Genomic DNA, 20,344 nt, shown 5'->3' with positions numbered 1-20,344 from the left:
TCCTGTGAAGACCAGAGACACCATTTTCACTACACTGATCTTACTGCCTGTGCAATGAAGGCCTTTGCTTTCTTAGACTATCCTCTGGGAGTGAACTTTGGGATCTGGTAAGAGCTGCATCCTTTGCACTCTCCTTTTTGGGGACACCTCTTACGTCCATGGTTAAGCCATAAAAGGCCTATTGGTTTGAGTCGTTAAGATCCTACTTGTCAATGGCCAGACGATAGATCTTTTAAATTGGCTATATGTTAAAAATAAAAATCAGGACATTGAAAGTACAACCATCCTGCAGGAAGAATTTATAGCAATTATCTCGAAACTCCTAGGAAAAAGAAGCCTGCAGTAGTCTCTCTCCGTCCTTTGAAGTTGTAAATTTTCATGTGTTTGGACTATAACCACCTCAGGAGATAACAGCCCACAATCACCTGAAACTAAGCCTGGCTACCTCAATTGGTAAAACCTGAGTTTAAAGGAAAAAAGAAAGGGAAAAGTATTCCATTTTAAAATGCAAGCTGTTAGAAAGGCTCTCTTGCCCAAAATCTAATTCACAGCCTCCTTGTCTAGGGAAAATAAGAATTTTAAAAATCTTCTCCACAAATATTAAAATAAAAACCTTTTAAGTATCTAACTTTAACCTGTTCTATATGCTAGAGACACTATTATTTATAACCTAGAGGGTTTTGTATTGTACCTGATTCATGGCTCAAATTTTAAATTATAAGCTATAAGATCTCTGTTTTTGTCTATGTGCATGTAAGTATGTTATAAATATGGTATTTTTCTACCTCCAGATGATTTTATCAAAATTGATTTTTAAAGAGCTCTATTTACTTAAAGTAAGTGCTTATATAAATTATTTCTAAATATAATAAAGTTTTTCAAGTTAACATGATATAAAATTATCCAAGTATTCCAAAGTTTTTCAAGTTAACATGATATAAAGTTATCTTTGGTAAATAAAAGCATATGTAAGTTTACTAATTTAGTACCTTGAGCCTAAACTCTGTTTAAATTCGTCTCTTATTATGTACCCTAAATCTATGATTCTTTGTCCTGTCATTCCTCACAAATTTATCATTTGTTTGTATGAAAAGATATAAAAGCAGCCTGCTTTGCCCATCTCGAAGAGCATGATTTTTACAATCTCCAACGCATATGTATTAAATTGGTTTTTCTCCTGTTAATCTGGTCTTGTGTCAATTTTATTATTAGTCCAGCCATAAGAACTCAAGAGGGGTGAAGATAGGAATTTCCCCCTGACACTAGTCACCCTACACAGAGGGCACAGTGCCTTCTCTTTACAGCAACCCCAAACTGTAGCTACTTGCTTTCCAGGGAGCTTGCAACCCACCCCTTCTCCTTCTTTCTCCCCCTCTTCCTCTTCCTCCTCCTCTTCCTCTTCCTCCTCCTTCTTCCTCTCTGTTTTTGTCTTCTCATGTTGCTCTTTTCAATGGGAGAAAAGCCCTTTAGTGAAATCCATCTGTACCTCCAACCATCCAACCATTCACCCAACACATACTTACTGAGCATTTGCCACGGAAGTGTTAGCACTCTGCTAGGTGCTGAAAAGATTAATATAAATATATGTAGTAAATGCTCTCAAGGAACTGACCCTAGAGGGAGAAGGAATAGATACTAATTACAAAAAAGTAAATATAAAATATAAGTGAAAAGAAGATACATGCTCACAAAGGAAGTAAAACATTCTAACTAGGTATGAGGGACCCAAGTAGGTTTCCTTAAAGTAAGGACTTTTGATCTGAGATCTGAAGGATGAATAGGAAAGCGAAGGGAAGTGAGGTGAAGTGGCGGGGAGCTTAGTAGGGAAAGACATTCTACAGAGTCAAACAGCATGTGCAAAGGTCCTGGTGAGGGAAAGAAGATGACTTGTTCAAAGAACTTATAGAAGTCAATTTAGATGGAGCACTGAGCCAGGCTAAGAGGATGATGACGTAAGTGTGCAAATGAGCAAGAAAGAAATGATATAGGCCACCACAAGAGTTTCAGGTTTTTTTCTGAAAACAATGAGAAATCAATGAAAGGTTTTATCAGAGGGTAACATGATTAGATTTGTATTTTGAAAAGATCACTCTGGATGAAAAATGGTAGCTCAGGATAAAAACACATTTGAAATCCATCACTCCTAGGGTGTGCTCAATGGATCGTTACCAGCATTTGTCTGTTTTCTTCTTCTTTACCCTTACTCAGCATGGCTCTCCAATATCTTCCTTTCTACCAATGCATTCCTGGTCGGGATTAAGAATATTAACTAGATTTAATTTAAAATTAACAATCTCTATTCATCCTGCCCCTCCTTTGAATTCCTTCAGCATTTGCAAGATGTTTATAATGTAATGAAATTAATTTAATTTTCTATTTTATGTATTCTTTTCCTAAGCTAGACTGCTCCTCCACAATGGGAATCTGTATACAGGTTTTAGAGCAAGAATGATCTTTATAGACAAATTACGTTTTTGTGTGGGGTTCCTCCTACTATGAATAACTGAATTCTTAAGTTCATAAATTTTGTCTTTTGCAAGCAGCATAACAGTGAAATAATCTAAAAATAAAGACATTACAAATGTTTATCTACAGCATGTTTGTAATCAAGCCAGTGTAATCAGTAGAAATTGGCACTGATCTAGACTTTGTCTCCAACCTCTACATGATATTTTGGTACAAAAGGACACTTTATGAAAGGACCTTTCATAAAAAAATTCTCAGTGTTAAACATTTAAAAAGTTTTTTTCACCTTTCACATAACATTTTAGAGAAGAAAATGTTGGGATGACTAAATTTAGATTAAAAATGCAACGAATAAATATTTCCAATATTAACAAAACTTACAATCCAAATTCAATGAAATATTAAGAGGAGATTTTAGTATTTCACCTTTTTAAATTTAAATTTTATTAAAAGAAGTTAAATAACCAAATTGAGATAATTTTCTACAAAAATTATTCAGAATAATCTCATTGCCAGATTCTGATTTTGTAGGAATCCCCAAGTAACGTGGATCAAAATGCAATCAACTGTTCTTTTCCACTGAAGATTTAGCAATCCTCCATTACATATTCAAGGCAGGAACCCAGGGATCAAAATGGATATCTTTTCCCCACTGTGGTGCAAAAGATGTGCTGAAGAACTGAAAATGTATAAAAGCAACTACATTAAGTGTCGGCCAAGTTTCCTTTTCTGTATAATACCCACAGGGTATGCTCTGATGGGTGCTTGGAAGGCAGCAATACCAACAATCCACCTTTCCACTCAGTGTATTTATTTGAAATCCTTTTATATATTCAATTATCAAATCTCCAAACATATGATAAGGGGTATTTATCAGGGAAATTTCCTCAGGCAGCCAACTGTTGCCTGGGAATGAGAAGAGGAGACAACAACTGGAAAAAGAAGAGAGGGTGATTTTGAAAAGTGTCACAGCCTGGGCACACAGCCTGGCATGAGGTCACATGTCACCAAAGTCTGAATGAGTGAACTGTGAACTGAGAAACAAAGGCAGGGCCGGCCCCGTGGCTTAGCGGTTAAGTGCGCGAGCTCTGCTGCTGGCGGCCCGGGTTCGGACCCCGGGCGCACACCGACGCACCGCTTCTCCGGCCACGCTGAGGCCGCGTCCCACATACAGCAACTAGAAGGATGTGCGGCTATGACATACAACTATCTACTAGGGCTTTGGGGGAAAAAATAAATAAACAAATTAAAAAAAAAAAGAAAGAAAGGCATAAACGTTAAAGAAAATAGCATAGAAATGAGGGAGGAAGGCACCCAAAATAAATCTGCCTCCCTCACAATCACGTCTACAACATGGCTTCGTCACAGGTTAAAAAAATAAATAAAAGGAGACATTCTTGGCAGTTTGAGGAAATAAGTATTTTTGTTTAATGGCTCTGGAGTAAAAAATATACAGGAGTCTAACCTCAAGGGAAAAAATACCACCTTAATTTTTAGTTTATGTGGTTGTGTCTGGTATTTCTGCCGTAAGCTTCTTTACCATAAACAGCTTTGCTGCAAGCATTTTCGCTGCACAACTAATTGTCTGTAAGACAATTTTATCGTAAAAGATAAAATAACTGGTTGACGGTTTGGCTTCAGCTGGTTGAGAGTCTGGTTCCATTTCTCCATTGACGCAGTACTCCCATTTCTATATTATATCAATCATAGCTCCACATTTCCCAAAGAACTATGGAACATCTATCGACAGACACGTGACAATACGCCAAGAAGAAACAACAGTGTAGAAGGTTTTTCACAACACAACACAAAGCTCACTTACCAATACGCATCCTAGTATTTGGAAACTGATACCTCTCTTAAAGAAGGAAGAAATTTCAGCAAAAACGAACAAGTGCAATGGATGCCCAAGAAGCAAGTGAATCAACAAGCAAAAAAATATACGTACGTTATAACACTATGAATGAAAGACTTCGAACACAAGTGCTTAGGTACAACCCACAAAATAAAATCAGTTATTTGCACAGTATTGCCATGAATCTACACACATTTTAAATGTATTCAAATATTTTGTATTTTGCAATAAAGTGTTTTTAATTTCATTATTTTTCATGTTTCATCATGTCCTTTTTAACGTCCCTCTTTTATTTTCTGTTATTTTATCTTTTATAGCAAAATTGCCTTACGGCTAATAAGTTATGAGGAAAAAATGTTTGCGGAAAGGTGTCTACTGCAAAGATGCTTAGGTGAAAATATCTAGGACCTTCTCTGCTATATGCTTTTAAGAGAAATAAGGTCGGGAAACCAACTTTTCCTTCAGTAAAACATTCCTTGGGTTCATTATCATGTTATAAAATGGATGGACTATTGAACTAATTCAAGGTGCCTTTTTATTTGTTATGGTATAGAATTCAGTAATTTTTGTCAACGTAGTAAGAATAAAAAATCCAAGAGAGAGAAGTTAATCAAGATCTTAGACTGGGACCTAGTTTCAGAAACCAGATTAGAGTTCCAGTATTCTGAGCTCCAATTTCTTAGCTCCCTTAGTTCCTCCATGCACTGCAATTTTTAGGTGGGATTCAGCAATTTCTAAAACGATTTCTCATTTTATATGAATTTGAAAAGGATGTAAAATATATACTTATTTAAAATTTCAAATCAGAATTTGATGATAATTTCATGATAAAAGATGTTTTCTCCAGACAGAGACGGGATATTTTATAATACAGATATATGGAATCCTTGTTCTTAAACTTTCAGGTGTACTAATGTAGTCGAGTGAGTAAAATTACCCTGACTGGGTCTGCAATGGTTGACTTGCAATTGGTCTGAGGAACATTTCTTTTTATGCCAATGGTTTTATTAGAGGCAGATAATGAAACTTGGCAAGGTAGATAAAGTTTTCTCTGCTACTCAGCTGGGCAGATGGCACTGGATATAGAAGACACTGATGTGGAAAGAAACCATGCTCTCATAAATAAGATTTTTAAATATTAGAACCAATAAGAACATTTTGCACATATGGCCTTGGAAGTTTGGAAATCATTAGCAGTTTAAGGGAAGTGACTTAAGGACTCTACAGCTCAGAAAGTAGGCATCCCATGCAGGAAGTTTAGGAAGGCCATGGTAACTACAGCTTAGAGTTTTCAAATAGCTGTGTAGAAATTATTTAGATTTAGATTTGCAGAAGGCTTATCAGAAAGGTTCTTTCTATTGCCTTAAAATTTTTTCCACAGATCTATCTTCAGCCAATGTTCTCCTCATTCTGTATACTTTCCCTGGCAAGCTTATCCATTTCTGTAGCTTTAACACTGTCTGTGTTGATGATTCTCAAATCTCTCCTCTTAGTCCAAATCTCTCCTCTTAGCTTGGACCCGTGTATCCAAGATTCTACTAAATACATACACCTGGATATCCTCAGGCATTCACACCAACCTTAATACATCTATTCAGTCCTGAACTCATTGTCTTACATGAAAACCTTTTTCCCTTGGGAAATCATTCTCCATCATCCTAGTGATCTGCAAAACTATCCAACAGAAAACTCAACCCAGAAATACGGGAATGAGTCTTGATTCTTCTGTCTTGTCCTTTCATCACCCATTGTGCCAACTAGTTATTGAAGCCTATCGATCCTACCTCATTTTCCTCATTTTTCCCTCTTCATTTCCACAATTTGAAACCTAGCTTCTCTCACCAGGATCCCAACACATGTCCCCGTTTCTAGTTTTATATTACCCTAATCTATCCATCAAACTGCTGATGGATTATTCTTTCGATAAAAGAATTTCAACATATTACTTCCCAACTTAAAACCCTTCAGTGTCCCCTTTACTTGCAGAATCAAAATAGCTATTAATATTTTCCATTTAATAAATGCCAGGTTTCATCACATGCATAGCCTATTCTTAGCTTAAGGATATATCTATAATCTCCACAGAACTATAAAAACTCACATTATGATGTTTAATTTTTCTGGTACTACTGATGTTTAATTCTAATCTCTAAATTGTATATAAATATTTTTAAACATGTAGTGATAAGAAAAGATTGTTTCTATGTAGAAGATACTGAATATGCATTGAGATCAAATAAGATAATATGAGTAAAGTACTAGCCCAGTGCATGGCTTAATCAACGTTAATTTCCTCCTTGCTCTAAAGGGAAAGAAGTGTGCTTAGATAGCTTGTGGTATATGAAGCTAATATCAATGTCTTATGACAGTGGTCTATTATTTGATCCATAATCAATTCACTTCAAATTAAGGGTGTGTAGGGTTTAGTGGGGGTTGCAAATCATAAAGGGTTTATTTGAGAGTCAAAAAACTCAAGAAGCAAGTGATTTACCTAAACCTAAGTTTTCCTCTGTTACTAAAAACAAAGGTACAGTCACACACCACATAATGACATTTCAATCAATGACGGATGGCATATATGATAGTGGTCCCATAAGATTAGCGCCATAGAGTCAAGGTGTGTGGTAGGCTATACCATCCAGGTTTGTGTAAGTACACTCTATGATGTTCACACAACGATGAAATTGCCCGACGACGCATTTCTCAGAACGTACCCCTGTTGTTAAGTGACGCATGACTGTATAGTACTTAAAGCAAGAAATGGGCATATCTTGTGAAAAACTAAGGGTCTTCTTCAAGACTTGACTGAGCAACCAGTTCCCTATAAGGAACAACTGGGAGACAAGCTTTTGCTTGAATTTCTAGCAATGTGGTTTAAGAAAAGGTGGGTATATTCCGACACTTGACCTGAAAAGCAAAGTTATTAATTAAATTATAAAGCAATTGCTTTGTATGAAAAGATATTCAGCTTAGACACAAGTAGTGAAAAAGTAGATTTCAACTAAAAGAATAAAATTTTTGCCTTGGATTGGCAGAAGGTGTGATTATGGCTAATTAAGATACACGCTCCAGAGATTAACCTGAGGATACAACCAAGAGAGGATCCGAGAGGAAAGACTGGGAATGAGGAATGGTGTCTTATTAGAAGCACAACTTAAATCTGTGCCTCTCAAAGCATAGTGATTTGGTGTTATCATTTTTTTCCTTGGGTTTTTCTAAATAAGGCACTAAATTTTTAGTGTGGATATTTCTCCTTCCCCACTGCATTCTTCTCAAAAGGGTAGCACTCAAGTGAGCAGTAATAGGAAACAAGATTCTGGAAAATTAGCTATAGTTCACTAATAAGTGAATTGGACTTTTAATTGACCTTATATTGGTAATTAATTTCTTTTTCTGTGTGTGAGGAAGATCAGCCCTGAGCTAACATCCATGCTAATCTTCCTCTTTTTGCTGAGGAAGACTGGCCCTGAGCTAACATCCATGCTACTCTTCCTCTTTTTGCTGAGGAAGACCGGCTCTGAGCTAACATCTTTTGCCAATTCTCCTCCTTTTTTTTTTTTTCCCCAAAGCCCTGGTAGATAGTTGCATGTCATAGTTGCACATCCTTCTAGTTGCTGTATGTGGGACGCGGCCTCAGCATGGCTGGAGAAGCGGTACGTCAGTGTGTGCCCGGGATCCGAACCTGGGCTGCCAGTAGCGGAGCACGCGCACTTAACCACTAAGCCACTGGGCCGGCCCTGGTAATTAATTTTTAAAAAATAATAAGTAAATGTATTTCTATGATTATGTGCTAGTTTCATAACAATCAGGATACAGGCAATAAATGGGTACTTTTCTGATACTGGCTCAGATGTGGTCCTGAAATAAGAATTTCAACTTAGAAAGAAAAACAAAAATGATCATAAAATTCCCATATCAAAGTAAACAGGTAGAATGAGGACATTAAGGAAAACAAAAAGGGACAAATTAAAAACTTCCCAATGTCTTTTGGAAAGCATTATCTCTCTTTAGAATATACAAAAATGAATTAGAGAAATGTAAATAAAAACTATATTCCTATATGGTAATGATTATTTATGGGTCTATAGCAAAAACTTATGTAAAACACCTGTTTTTCTCCTCAAGATTATTACCTCAGACTTCACCCTCATTGTATTGAATTCCACACCTTCCCAAACATTTTCATAATTATGTTATATAACTTGATAATACAATATTCTTAACACTCTTCTAACTTGATTTGTTTATGCTTTTAGCTTGTTTCCTTTATATGCTCCTTCACCTTTATGTCTGTGGACATGATAGGGGTAACATCATAAATTAAAATATGTAATTCCAGATACTGAAGAAAGCTATGAAAAAAATATAAAGTACCATAATGGAATAGACAGCGTAGGTAAGAGAGCAGAAGACTCTTCTAGTTTAGATAGTTTGGTCAGGAAAAGCTTCTCTGGGGAAGTAAAATTCAAGCAACAGCACACAATAAAGCAGGCACCAAATAATTAGCAAAGACCTGTCTTCTGAGCAGAGGGAACAGCAATCCAAAGCCTCTGAGAAGGAGCAATCTTAGACTGTCTGAGGCATATCAAGATGGCCAGCATTGCTAACGTGGGACAAGGCAGAGAGAAGAAGATGGAGCTGAAGGTGTGGTAGTGTGGGGCCCTGTAGGTAGGATATAAATCTTATTCTGGGTGAGACGGAAATGCAGTAAGAGGTTTAAGAGCAGGTTAATGGCATAATCTCATCTACGTTTCTAAAGGGACTCTGGCAAGAGTGGAATGAGGCAGCCCAGTTAGGGGGTTATTCTAGAAGTCCACCTGAGATATAACGGTGGCCTGTATGAGATGGCTATTGGTACAGATTTAAATGGTGATTGAGTTTGGGATATATTGATGGCAACAAACGTGATGATGGATTATATTTGGAGCATAGGGGGAAGACCAAAATCAGGGTTAACACCGAGCCCAGGTTTTTGTTTGAAAAACTGGATAAACGGAGGTTCCATTTATTGTGATGGAGAAGCCTGGGGGTGGAAGAAGTTGGGGGTGTAAAAAATAAAGAATTTTGTTCTGGGCATATAAAGCTGAGATGTCTGTTGGATGTCCAAGAGAAGACACTGTATAACTAGTTTAATATATGAATCTGGACAGGACGAGAAATATAAATTAAGGAATCATCAAGGATGTATTAATTTTACTTTTTCCTCATGTAGAAAAATAGTCTAATTTTTATGTTTTACCTACATATTTATTAAAAAACTTTTTCTTCTAAGTATTGTCATTTTACTTCTGACTATATTTTTCTCCTTTCTTTGAAAAAACTACATTATTCCTTGGACATTAGACATAAATCTGATTAATGCACGATTGACCAGGCACGATGTATAAGATTCCTGACAAGATAAGAAAGAGGGCGTTATATTCTTTTTCCAGTTCTCAAGATTTACTGCCTTCTGCTATTTCCTATCCCTTCTCCCCCAAAAATAAAAACAGGAAATGAGGAAAATAGATTAGCCTCTCAGAGCAAATGCTATATGCATAAATTCAAAGTTATTTTTTTGCTTAGCGTAGTGTTTCCTGGAAGACAGACACCACTTCAAGTTAAATGAAGTTAAACGCGATGCATATTTTTTATTTGTCTGGCCCCGTTAGGGGTGGTGGAAGTAACAAGTATTACAGAGCAGACTTGATCTTGTAGGGGATCAGAATTGGCCACCTCAAAATGTGTCCCTTCAGCTTGATTATTTTTAAGAACAAAAGACTCTGAAAGAAACTTTGCCCTTCCTTCTAACTGTCTAAAAGAATTTAAGATAGAAGGCCTGTTCCAGGAAGGAGTTAGCACCAGAAGATAACATCCTCTATAGCTGGCCCAGCAAATACTTGTTTAACAAATGTTTGCATTTTCATCGCCTTTGAAGCCCCAAGCCACTATCCCCAGCATCCTCCTTTGTCTTTAGGTGAAAGTGGTATTTAAGGTGGCGGCTTTGGTCATTCTGGAGAGTTACTCAGTTTTTCTGAGTTTCTCTCCTGCATACAAGTTATAAAGCTTTGTATTATTTTCTCCTGTTATTCTGTCTCATGTCACTTTAATTCTTAGACCAGCCAGAAGGACCTAGATGGTAGGGGAATTGTCTTCCTCCCCTACAATCTTGTTTATAAATGTCTATAGAAAATAAGACACTTATATGTAAAACAAATGAGAACAAGAAAATAATATAAGTTATAAATATACAAGCACTATAATTGGTTAAGGAAGAGATCAATATTACGGTAGTGCTGGCTTTTAAACAGTAAGACCACATCCAGATATGTGCAGAGACTGGAACCTAATGTGAAATCCCTAACTGAGCATGACTTACCGAGTGGTTGGCCCGCGATGATCCTGGCATTTTCCCCGGCCACCGCAGCTCTTGCGTGTCGCTCACTCATGTACTGTACAAAGGCATAACCTTTGTGAACTGAGCATCCGACTATTTTTCCATACTTTGAGAAAATGGCTTCAATGTCAACTTTCTTGACAATGGCTGTATTTAGGTTGCCGATGAAAACACGGGAGTTGATGGACTTGGGGTCGTTTTTATTGGTGACATTGCTGGTCTGTGTTTTGCCAGTCATGGTCGGCTCACCTTGTTTTAATCCTTAAAGAAAAAATAACAAACAATCAAGGGGAAAATAATTAGATTCAATGGATACCACTGGCTTTTAACAGTTTTTCAGTAGCGTACCAGGTAACTTCAAATCCCTAAGTATTACTGATTTTCTTGAAAAGAAAATTTAGTAATATAAAATTGAACATTGCATTGCAAAATTCAGTAAGAAAACACTCATCACTTAGTATATAGTTATAAACAAATTCTGATTTATTTATCCAAAATTCAGCCTGGCATAACGACTAAATATTTTGTAGTTTTTTAAAAATTTTTAAGTCTATCAATTTTTCAGAAGCAAGTTTAAGGAATAAGCCCCCTTATTCTATCAACGAGAAAGAAATTCCAGTATGGCTAAGGTCTGACGATGGAATATGGTACTGTAATCTCCATTTATTGTTGAGAACATGCATTTTTATTTCTACATTTTCTGTGAAAGGCAGACATATTGGCTATTTCATTATCAGAACTCTTCTATCCGAAACTAACAATTCAGTCCATTAAAAGCTGTGGAAGAGGAAAAAAAGGTATTAAAAATCAAAAATTTAATTAGAAAATAACATGAGAAACATAAGAAAAACATGATTTTGAAAACAAGGGATTTGACCAGAATTAATTCTGTACACTCTGTTTCATTCCACCAATATCAAATGTCAGCTTCAGAAAAGAAAGCAGCATGTGTAGCTACTTTTCATCAATGATCAGCAAATTAGTAGCCTGGGGCATCTGTGTTGAAATTTCTATTCTTAACGTCATTTTAAATTGATTTAACTAACGGCTCCTGTGTTGCCTAAGGACTGCTAGTATTTCTAAAAACTGTTTTCTGAGCTTGGCAGAGTGTTTAATTGTGCTTAATTCAACTCACTGAAACCTTTATTTTTAAGTACTCCAGCACTTATAGATTTATTTTTTTAAGGCTTTAAAAATTCATTCATTCAACAATATTTATTAAGCATCTTTTTTTTTTTTTTTTTTTTGCCAGGCACCATCTTCTAAAGTGCCTAACAATTTAAAAAAACCAATATGGTGAAACTAAAATTTCAACAAGGATACAATCTCTGACATTGATGATCATTGTTGAACATTAGCTAATTGATAAGTTTTATCAGTGACAAATATATTTTTATATGAAGATTCTCTTTTAAAATCTTATCGCTATAAAAATAATTAACGTGTATCGTATTTTTAAAAAATAATTTAAATGACATTTCTAAATTGAGCATTAAAGAGGTGGAAATCTTAAAGCACGTGAATTGGATATGCTTGAAAATTTACTCACTATGCACTTAAACCAGCTACTTCTGAAATCAAGAGCAACCAAGTAATATAAAAATGTTTCAAATTATGCTGTTAATTACTACATCTTGGATTATTAAAATTTTACTAAATATTGGGCACTCCATTATACATATCTTTTTACAATGAACGCTGATTTCACAAGCATTTAGTTATTCACATAAACATTATGGCATCATTAAAAACAAGGATTATATTGCTGCCTTGTTTTATTTCAGCTTAGCAACATTTAAGTAGTTTCTTTATGAATTATTCAAGGCGAAGGTTGAAGGAAAGGAAAGCTGATAATTTCTTTTTAATTTTGCAACTTGAGCTATTGCATACCAAGACAAATTCTCTGAGAATCAACTCAAACAAGAAAAATCAAGGTATATATATATGTATTTTAAACAAATATTTTGCTTCTTTATATAATCTAGTGTATTTTAATCACACTGAGGGGAAAAATACACTAAAAATCCATTTTTTTGGCTCCAGAATGGATTGGTGGTTATCTTTCTTACCACTCCAGGCCAACATCAGTAACGCAATCCATAGAAATAATATCATTTTCTTTTTACTCTTATGTGATAAATATTTTTAGATATATCATAGAGTTACTTTCAAGAATAAACAACTTTTATGGTTGACGTTTATTTCCTGGACAGGGATCAGTTAGCTAAATGCAAACACAAAAATTATTAGATTAGAACAGACCCATGGAGTCCAGTGGTCTGTCTTTGACAGCAACTCTGAGTTTAATTTAGTATGAGGACATAGCTGTACTCTGAATTCTCACTGTAAATGTCAACACACTTCCTCTGTCTCCATCCTTTTACTCTGTATAGATGACCCTCATAACTTAACTCCAAACTGCCAATTGTGTAATTCTACCTAACGACCTTAATCACCTGAAAATCTATATGGGTCTAATCTCTCACACAAAGACTGACTTGCCAGTTTCTATCAGTGTTTATAATAATGAAAGAGTTTTGTCGTAGTTTGGTCATTATCATTTCAACATTTTCTGCAAAATCAAGCTTTAACTCATAGTGTAATACTTAGCTTGTGCTTCGACATTATATGAATCTTCCACCTGTTGAAGGACTTCCGTTTTCAGCCAGGACGGAATAACAGGAGTTAAATTAACCCTTTCCACTCAAACAACTAGAAAACCAGGCTAATATAGATGAAACAACTGTTTTTCAGACACTAAACCACAGGCAGTGCATAGCCAGGACATCTGAGAGAAAAGAAACAAAGTAAGGCCTAGAATAGCCCAGCTTTCTACCTGGAAAGCATATTTCACCTCACAGACCTGGTGTGTGTGTGTGTGTGTATGTGTGTGCATGCGTGTGTGTGTGTGTGTAACCAAAATCAGAGCTGGGGCCTTACTGAGTTGAGCCGACAGAGATCAGAGTTCAGGATATCTGAGGAGGCAAGAATTTGTGAGGCAGATGTCTAGAAAGAAGAGAGCTATACAGAAAAGTAACTCCAGAAATGGTCTCAGGGGTCCCTTGAATCTATGCTGATTCCTAGGATATGCCTGCAAAGGGTGACCTTCTAAGAGGCTGGTTAAAAAGTGACTAGAAATCTGTGAGCTGAACGGTTCCCAGACCCAAAAGAGGCTGGGAATCATTCAATTCCTACCAGCAACATTGCAGAGTCCATATTGGCTCTGTAGTATCAAGTTTAGACATCAGAAGGGCCAGGCCTTAGTAATGGGGATAAATGATCCTTACAGAAAAGGTACGCTGGGACCATCCTAACAAAACTTAAAAACAAGTCCCAGGATGATCAAACTAAACCAAAAACAATCTAAATGTCTATCAGAGCAAAGCACCATACTTCTTTTAAAAAAATAGAACTCAGATACTCAACAACATAAAATACAAAATCTTTAGCATCCAAAGTCTCCTAGAGATCCCAAGAATCAGAAAATAGGACCCATAACCAAGAAAGAAATTAAAGATATAAAAAAGAATCAAATGGAACCTCTAAAGATGAAAACTACAATAATTAAAATAAAAAAATACAGTTGATGGATATTATAGGCTATAAGACTGCAGAAGAACAGGTTTGTGAATATGAAGTTGCAGAAATAGTGACTATCCAAAATGTATCATAGTGATAAAACACTGAAAAAAATAAACAGAGCCTCAGTGAGTTACATGACAGTATCAAGCTGTTTAATATACATGTATCCTCATTTCCAGGAGGGCAAAAACATTCAAAAAAATAATGGCCAAAATCTTCCAAATTTAATGACCATTATATGATTGCAGATTCAAGAATCTCATTGAACCACACCCAGACACATCATAATCAAATTACTGAAAACCAGTGATAAAGAGAAAAATCAGGGAGCTCTCAGGCACTGGAAAAATGCTTACCTTGAAGGAAAAAAGATGGAGAACAAGATGTTATAACTACAAAACAAATGACAAGGAAAAAATGAATTTTTCAGTGAAAATGCAACTAAACCTAGTACTCGCCTCTTTGTTTCGAAGTTAGACGTTAGAAGGGAGCTAGTGTCAACTGTCCATGAAAGCTGCTGCATGGTAAAAGATAAACCCAACCACTGCTGCCCCATCGAACTTTCTGCAGTGATGGAAACATTCTACAATATCTGTACTATCCACAAAGGTAGTCAACAACCCAATGTGACTTGTTAGGGCTTAAAATGTTGCTGGTGTGATTGAGGTACTGAATTTTTAATTTTACTCAATTAAAATTAAAGCAGTATTTTAGTGGATTTCTCTACCCAAAAAGGCTAACAGGACTCGGGTTTTTTAGAAACCTAGGTTAATGCAAATCAGAAATAATTGGGCTATTTAGGTATTTTGGGGGTATGTTTCTGGTCCAAAGATATGATGGTATTAGATATATTTCAGAAGAACAAATAGAAAGTTCAAATAGCTGTCATAAGAGGACTAATTTAAGAGTGGGGTTTGCATTCTGGAAATATCAGACTGAGATAGTGAATGCTCTGTAAAATCATAAAGAATGTGTTTAGAACAAATAAAGCCTTTTTATTTGTGTTTGAAGGAGATTTCTACCTTTAAATCTAAAAGGGTTACATCAATTACGAATTAAAGGCAACGTTAAAGTGTATTTTAGAGAAAACATTTTTGAAGCAGACAAAATTAACAGGGCAGGAAATTCTACCCCTCTCTTGATTTCGTGGTCTTGAATTTCCAATCTAAATTTTAATTCATTCAGACACACTCACACCAGAAAATGAATGAACAACAAAAATAAGAATAATAACAACAAGAAATACCCAGGTATTCAAGAAAGTCAGGCAGCAATATTAATACATAAGCTATTCAAGAACCTGGGAAAAGATTAAAGGGATACAAAAATGAATAAGAAAGAACAGACTGTACCCTAAAAGTTATCATCTGCTGACATCTAGAGCTAGTATTCAAATAAGTAATAGAGTGTAAGGTAAAACCCAGCAAATGCTGCAAGATATACAAACTAAAGCTGTAATTTCTGAAAAGAGACAAATCATACCCAATTGAGAAGACCAGAGAAAACTTCTTGAAGCAGAAGGTATTTGAATTAATCATTAAAGGATATCATAAGAATTCAACAGGCATACAGTTAATTTCTCAGTATGCAGGAGACAGTTGTTTTCTAAATTAGTTTTAACTCATTTACATGTACTTCAATAATTGTTTCATTAAACAAGTTGGTATAAAATTGCTTAGATTTATAATTAGAAAAAGTGAAAAACAGAACTGAAATAAACTAATGTATTTATGCAAAGAAAAAGTTTGAATTTATTCTTCAGAAAACCTTCTATAATTTACAAAGATATAACTTATATCTACCAAGGCAGTGATAATTCTTCAATAGATCTTAAGCATCATAAACGCTATTTTGTGAAAAATCTTCTGATATCGATTTGCCATGGGGAAATCACCAAGCATATTTCGTGACACCTCTATCATTCATAAAAATAACTATCACAATTATGACAAAGATTCAATTCTTAATCCTCAAACTGCTTCCTGAAATAAGCCAAATAATGCTTTTGAAAAGTAAAGATTTTTAGGGAATATGTATATATGAAAGGTAATATATATACGAAGGAAAAAATATAATCGCAATCTGAAGATATTTACTGTTAAAATTTTGGTGTATGTTCTTTGTCATTTCTTTCTAGTACTTAGGTAAAAAGTTGTAAATTAGAAAAAAAAAATCATCATAATTTACATACCAAGTGCCATGACTTATTATTTCAACACCCATTTTATTATGTTGTTAAATAATCTTAGTGGACATAACTTAAATAGCTGCATAGTAATAAAGCTATACCATCGTTTTCTTCATTCTCTTGATGAGCATTTAGCTTGTTTCCGATTTTTCCAGATCACAAAAGCAACTCAGATGAATACTTTGGCAAATTTAGTAAGGATAAATTCCAAGTATTGAAATTCCTGGGTTAAGTGAGATGGAAAAAAACTCTAGTTTAGTTATCAATCCTCAGCTTTTTTCCAGAAAGGTGGACTACCTCTCCACTCCCACCAGGAGTGGCTGTTTTGCTGCCTACCAGCTCTTCCCTAGCTACTATATTCACAGTATTTTCTGATTCATTAGGCTGAATAGGAGGAACGGGCAGAACACGAGCTAAATAAGAGAGGGATACTCTGATTTCTGAAAAGAAGTAAATGAAGTTTGTTTAAGAGCTTAGCTGGGCTGGTGCTAATAAACAGAAACAGCATAATTCCCTCGTATACACAGAAAAATGAATTCATGTTTGGAGCTTTTCAGGCAAAACAACAGAGTCATCACTATTTAAAAATGTAATAAGAATTATCCTGATTTCCTTTGTTAAATGCACATTTTTTTAAATCTACATATTATATTTTAATATATTGGTGTTACAATAGTATGAGCTCAATGTTTATTAAAGATTTTAATGGTTGATTATAAAGAAACTAAAGACACTACGTGGTAAAAGTCTTGATCTTCAGCAGCCTTCCTATCTTACTATTGCAATTCAGTTACCACAACTACAAACAATATGCAGAGCAAAGCTGAAATTTCCTACTCAGAAAGTTTTTGGAAACATATTAATCATATTCACATCTAATTATTCTTTATACTTTTTTGAACTGCGTGCCCCAGGCACCGAGTATAATATTGTGGCAATAGCTCCATAGAAGAACCTAGAAACCCAGTTTCCATTTTCCTTTTTAGCTACTAGTTTGTATGTAAAAAGATTTAAAGACATAAAATATTTTGCTTTTAATAAGGAATCACTGATAATGAAGGTGATAAATTTCACAGAAAATTGATTAACATGAGATATTTTAGGAAAAAATATGGTTTAAAATGCCACCTAACAGGATGTAGAAAGATTTTAAAAATTAGGCAAATAATAGTATTTCATCCAACAGCTCAAGGTAGAACATGAAAATTTAATATAGTATTATAAGCAAAAGAAAAAATTACTATATAAAAATAAGAATGGCATTAATCTTGTAAAGCAAACAATGCTAGCTAAAATATCTTAATAACAGTGATTACATTTGAATAGAATCATTAACTACTAAGAAATAAGCATTTTTCATCTGAAGATTGAGATTAAGTAGCTGACTGCAGAGTAAAAATAAATATATAGGTATAGATAATGTACTAACTATAGTTACAAAAAGTTAATGATTTCGTATTGGCAATCATAACTATAAAATTAGAAATCAATGGATATTGGTAAGTCAACATTTCAAACTTAGTTAAGAATTTGCAATATTAATCAACTTTTGTGTTAAACTGAGTTAAAATTATTTTGGAAAATATAAATTAGTAAATGATTGAAATTTTGTAAACAAGGAGTAATGATACGTGCTAAACCATCTCCTGGGAAGCATTTAATGAAGTGCTGAAGATCCCACCATTATTTGGCAGAGTTACGGTCCACATGGGACCATCATGTAGGTCCATGAGGGGTCAAACACATGCATGTGGAAATCGTGAAAGAACACGGGCTAGGCCAGGCCAGGCAGCAGGAGTAAAGTAGGGAACATGTCACCAGTTCAACCCCTTTCTTTGTTCATGCAGTAGTCAGCTTGCACTGCTAAAACAAATACCATAGCCTGGGGGGCTTCAACAGCAGACATTTATTTCTCACAGCTCTGAAGGCTACAAGTCTAAGATCAAAGTGCCAATAGATTCAGTTCCTGGTGGGAGCTCTCTTCCCGGCTTGCAGATGGCCACCTTCTCACTGTGTCTTCACATAGTGGAGAGCAATACAGCTCTGGCCTCTCTTCCTCGTCTTAAAAGGACACTGACCCCATCATGGGAGTCCTACTCACATGACCTCATGTAAACCTAATTACTTCCCAAAGGCCCCACTTCCAAATAATATCACAACGAGGGTTAGGACATCAACATATGAATTTTGAGGGGACATAATTTAGTCAATAGACCTTCACATCACCCGAGGGTAGGAACCCACTTGTGTTTGGAGTTTTGGGGAAATGGAACAAAGTTCCTTGGAGCAATTAGAGACTTTGTGACTGGTGTTGTATCTACTGTATCAGGGATCATGTAAGCATTGTCTATCTATCTGATCACTACATTCAATGTAAAATATTCCAATGAAATTTTTACAAATAAGGAAAATTAACCATCAATTTTAAATTAAAAACAAGATCCAAAGAAATAAAACCATATGGTAGTTAAACTCAAAAGTATTCACTTCATGGGGTTATTCTGAGGTACACTCATATTCTCTGGAATATGAACAAATTGATATAATTCTAGGAAATTTACTGCGACATTCTTAAAAGCTTTCTCCTCCGCAAAATAGAACTTTTAGTAACACAAGTTGTCTAAGATACTGACTGTAATTATTCTTCCAAGATAACTTTCCACTGGTGAACACGACCTAGGCAGAAGATTGAGTTATACAGAAAAGTCAAATCAACAATAATTAGACTCCTACTTGACTGGAGGAAATAGGTCAATCAGGGTTAGTACTCACTTGTGTTATGAGGGTCTTGAGAAATGGAACAATCAAGAAACAAGCTGCCTCTGAGTCACTGGAGATGGTGTGATTGGTGCTGTATCTATAGTACCAGGGATGGAGCATCCAGGGCAGACACAACCCTTTGGCACTGACTGCTATTTGGCAGAGGGCCATGGACCAGGAGGCACCATTACCTTAGTCTGTGACTGGTCAATCCCATCCATGTAGAAACCAAGACCAATTTGAAAAGATCCCTTAGTGGGCTGGGACCACGCAGTCAGAGTAAAGTATGTAACAAATAACCAGTGACACTTCATTCTTTGTCACGTAACTCTTCTTTTATAATGCCTGTTGTAAACACTGCTAAAAGGGGTTCCATTTAGGAGATTTTGAATTTTAAAAGACGGTCTATAAATCATTAAACCTATCTCCAAAGCGGTTCTGCAACACTTACTTCATATTTTTTTTGTTTTTTTTGTGAGGAAGATCAGCCCTGAGCTAACATCCATGCCAATCCTCCTCTTTTTGCTGAGGAAGACTGGCCCTGGGCTAACATCTGTACCCATCTTCCTCTACTTTATATGGGACGCCGCCACAGCATGGCTTGACAAGTGGTGCCTCGGTGCACCCTCTTGGGATCCGAACCCGAGTCGCCAGCAGCAGAGCACACGCACTTAACCACTACGCCATAGGGCCGGCCCCTGACTTCATATTTAACAATCGCAGAGCTCTTATTATATACCTGTCATTGGTTTAAGTGCTTATTAAATATTCATTCACTTAATGGTAGTAAGGAGAGAGTTCCACCTTTTTTCCTCTGGGAAAGAGGAAAAGCGTGTTTCCAGAAAAGTGTTTCAAGTTACTTAAGGAAGAGATCAATCACTATACTGTCCAAGGGTTCTATATTCAGAGGCCTCTTCACCACCGTAACTATTCATTATGCTGAAGGGAATAGCCACAGACTGCTAAGACGTAGTCTGTGATTTATAATAAGAATTATATCAAGATTTCCAGGTAACACAGTATCTTGAGAATGCCCAGAGATTGTTCTGATAAATTTTCCTCAGAATTTATAAGATACACCAATTTACTGACTGTAACTAGAATTTCCCTGAAATAC

At 35.6% G+C, this 20,344-nt stretch overlaps 1 protein-coding gene across 1 annotated transcript in view; it reads right to left on the bottom strand.

Moving 5' to 3' along the window:
- Positions 1-20,344, bottom strand: part of RALYL (RALY RNA binding protein like) — a 706,869-nt gene that overhangs the window by 355,477 nt on the left and 331,048 nt on the right. The window contains exon 2 of the mRNA XM_058528955.1: positions 10,680-10,958. Coding sequence (XP_058384938.1) covers positions 10,680-10,935 — 256 coding nt within the window. The 5' untranslated portion in view covers positions 10,936-10,958. The remainder of the gene's footprint in view (positions 1-10,679; positions 10,959-20,344) is intronic.

This window comes from Diceros bicornis, chromosome 33, assembly GCF_020826845.1.
Source record: "Diceros bicornis minor isolate mBicDic1 chromosome 33, mDicBic1.mat.cur, whole genome shotgun sequence".
Lineage (NCBI taxonomy): Eukaryota > Metazoa > Chordata > Mammalia > Perissodactyla > Rhinocerotidae > Diceros > Diceros bicornis.
The sequence above is the reverse complement of the archived record's forward strand: the minus strand, read 5'-3'. Positions and strand labels throughout refer to the sequence as shown.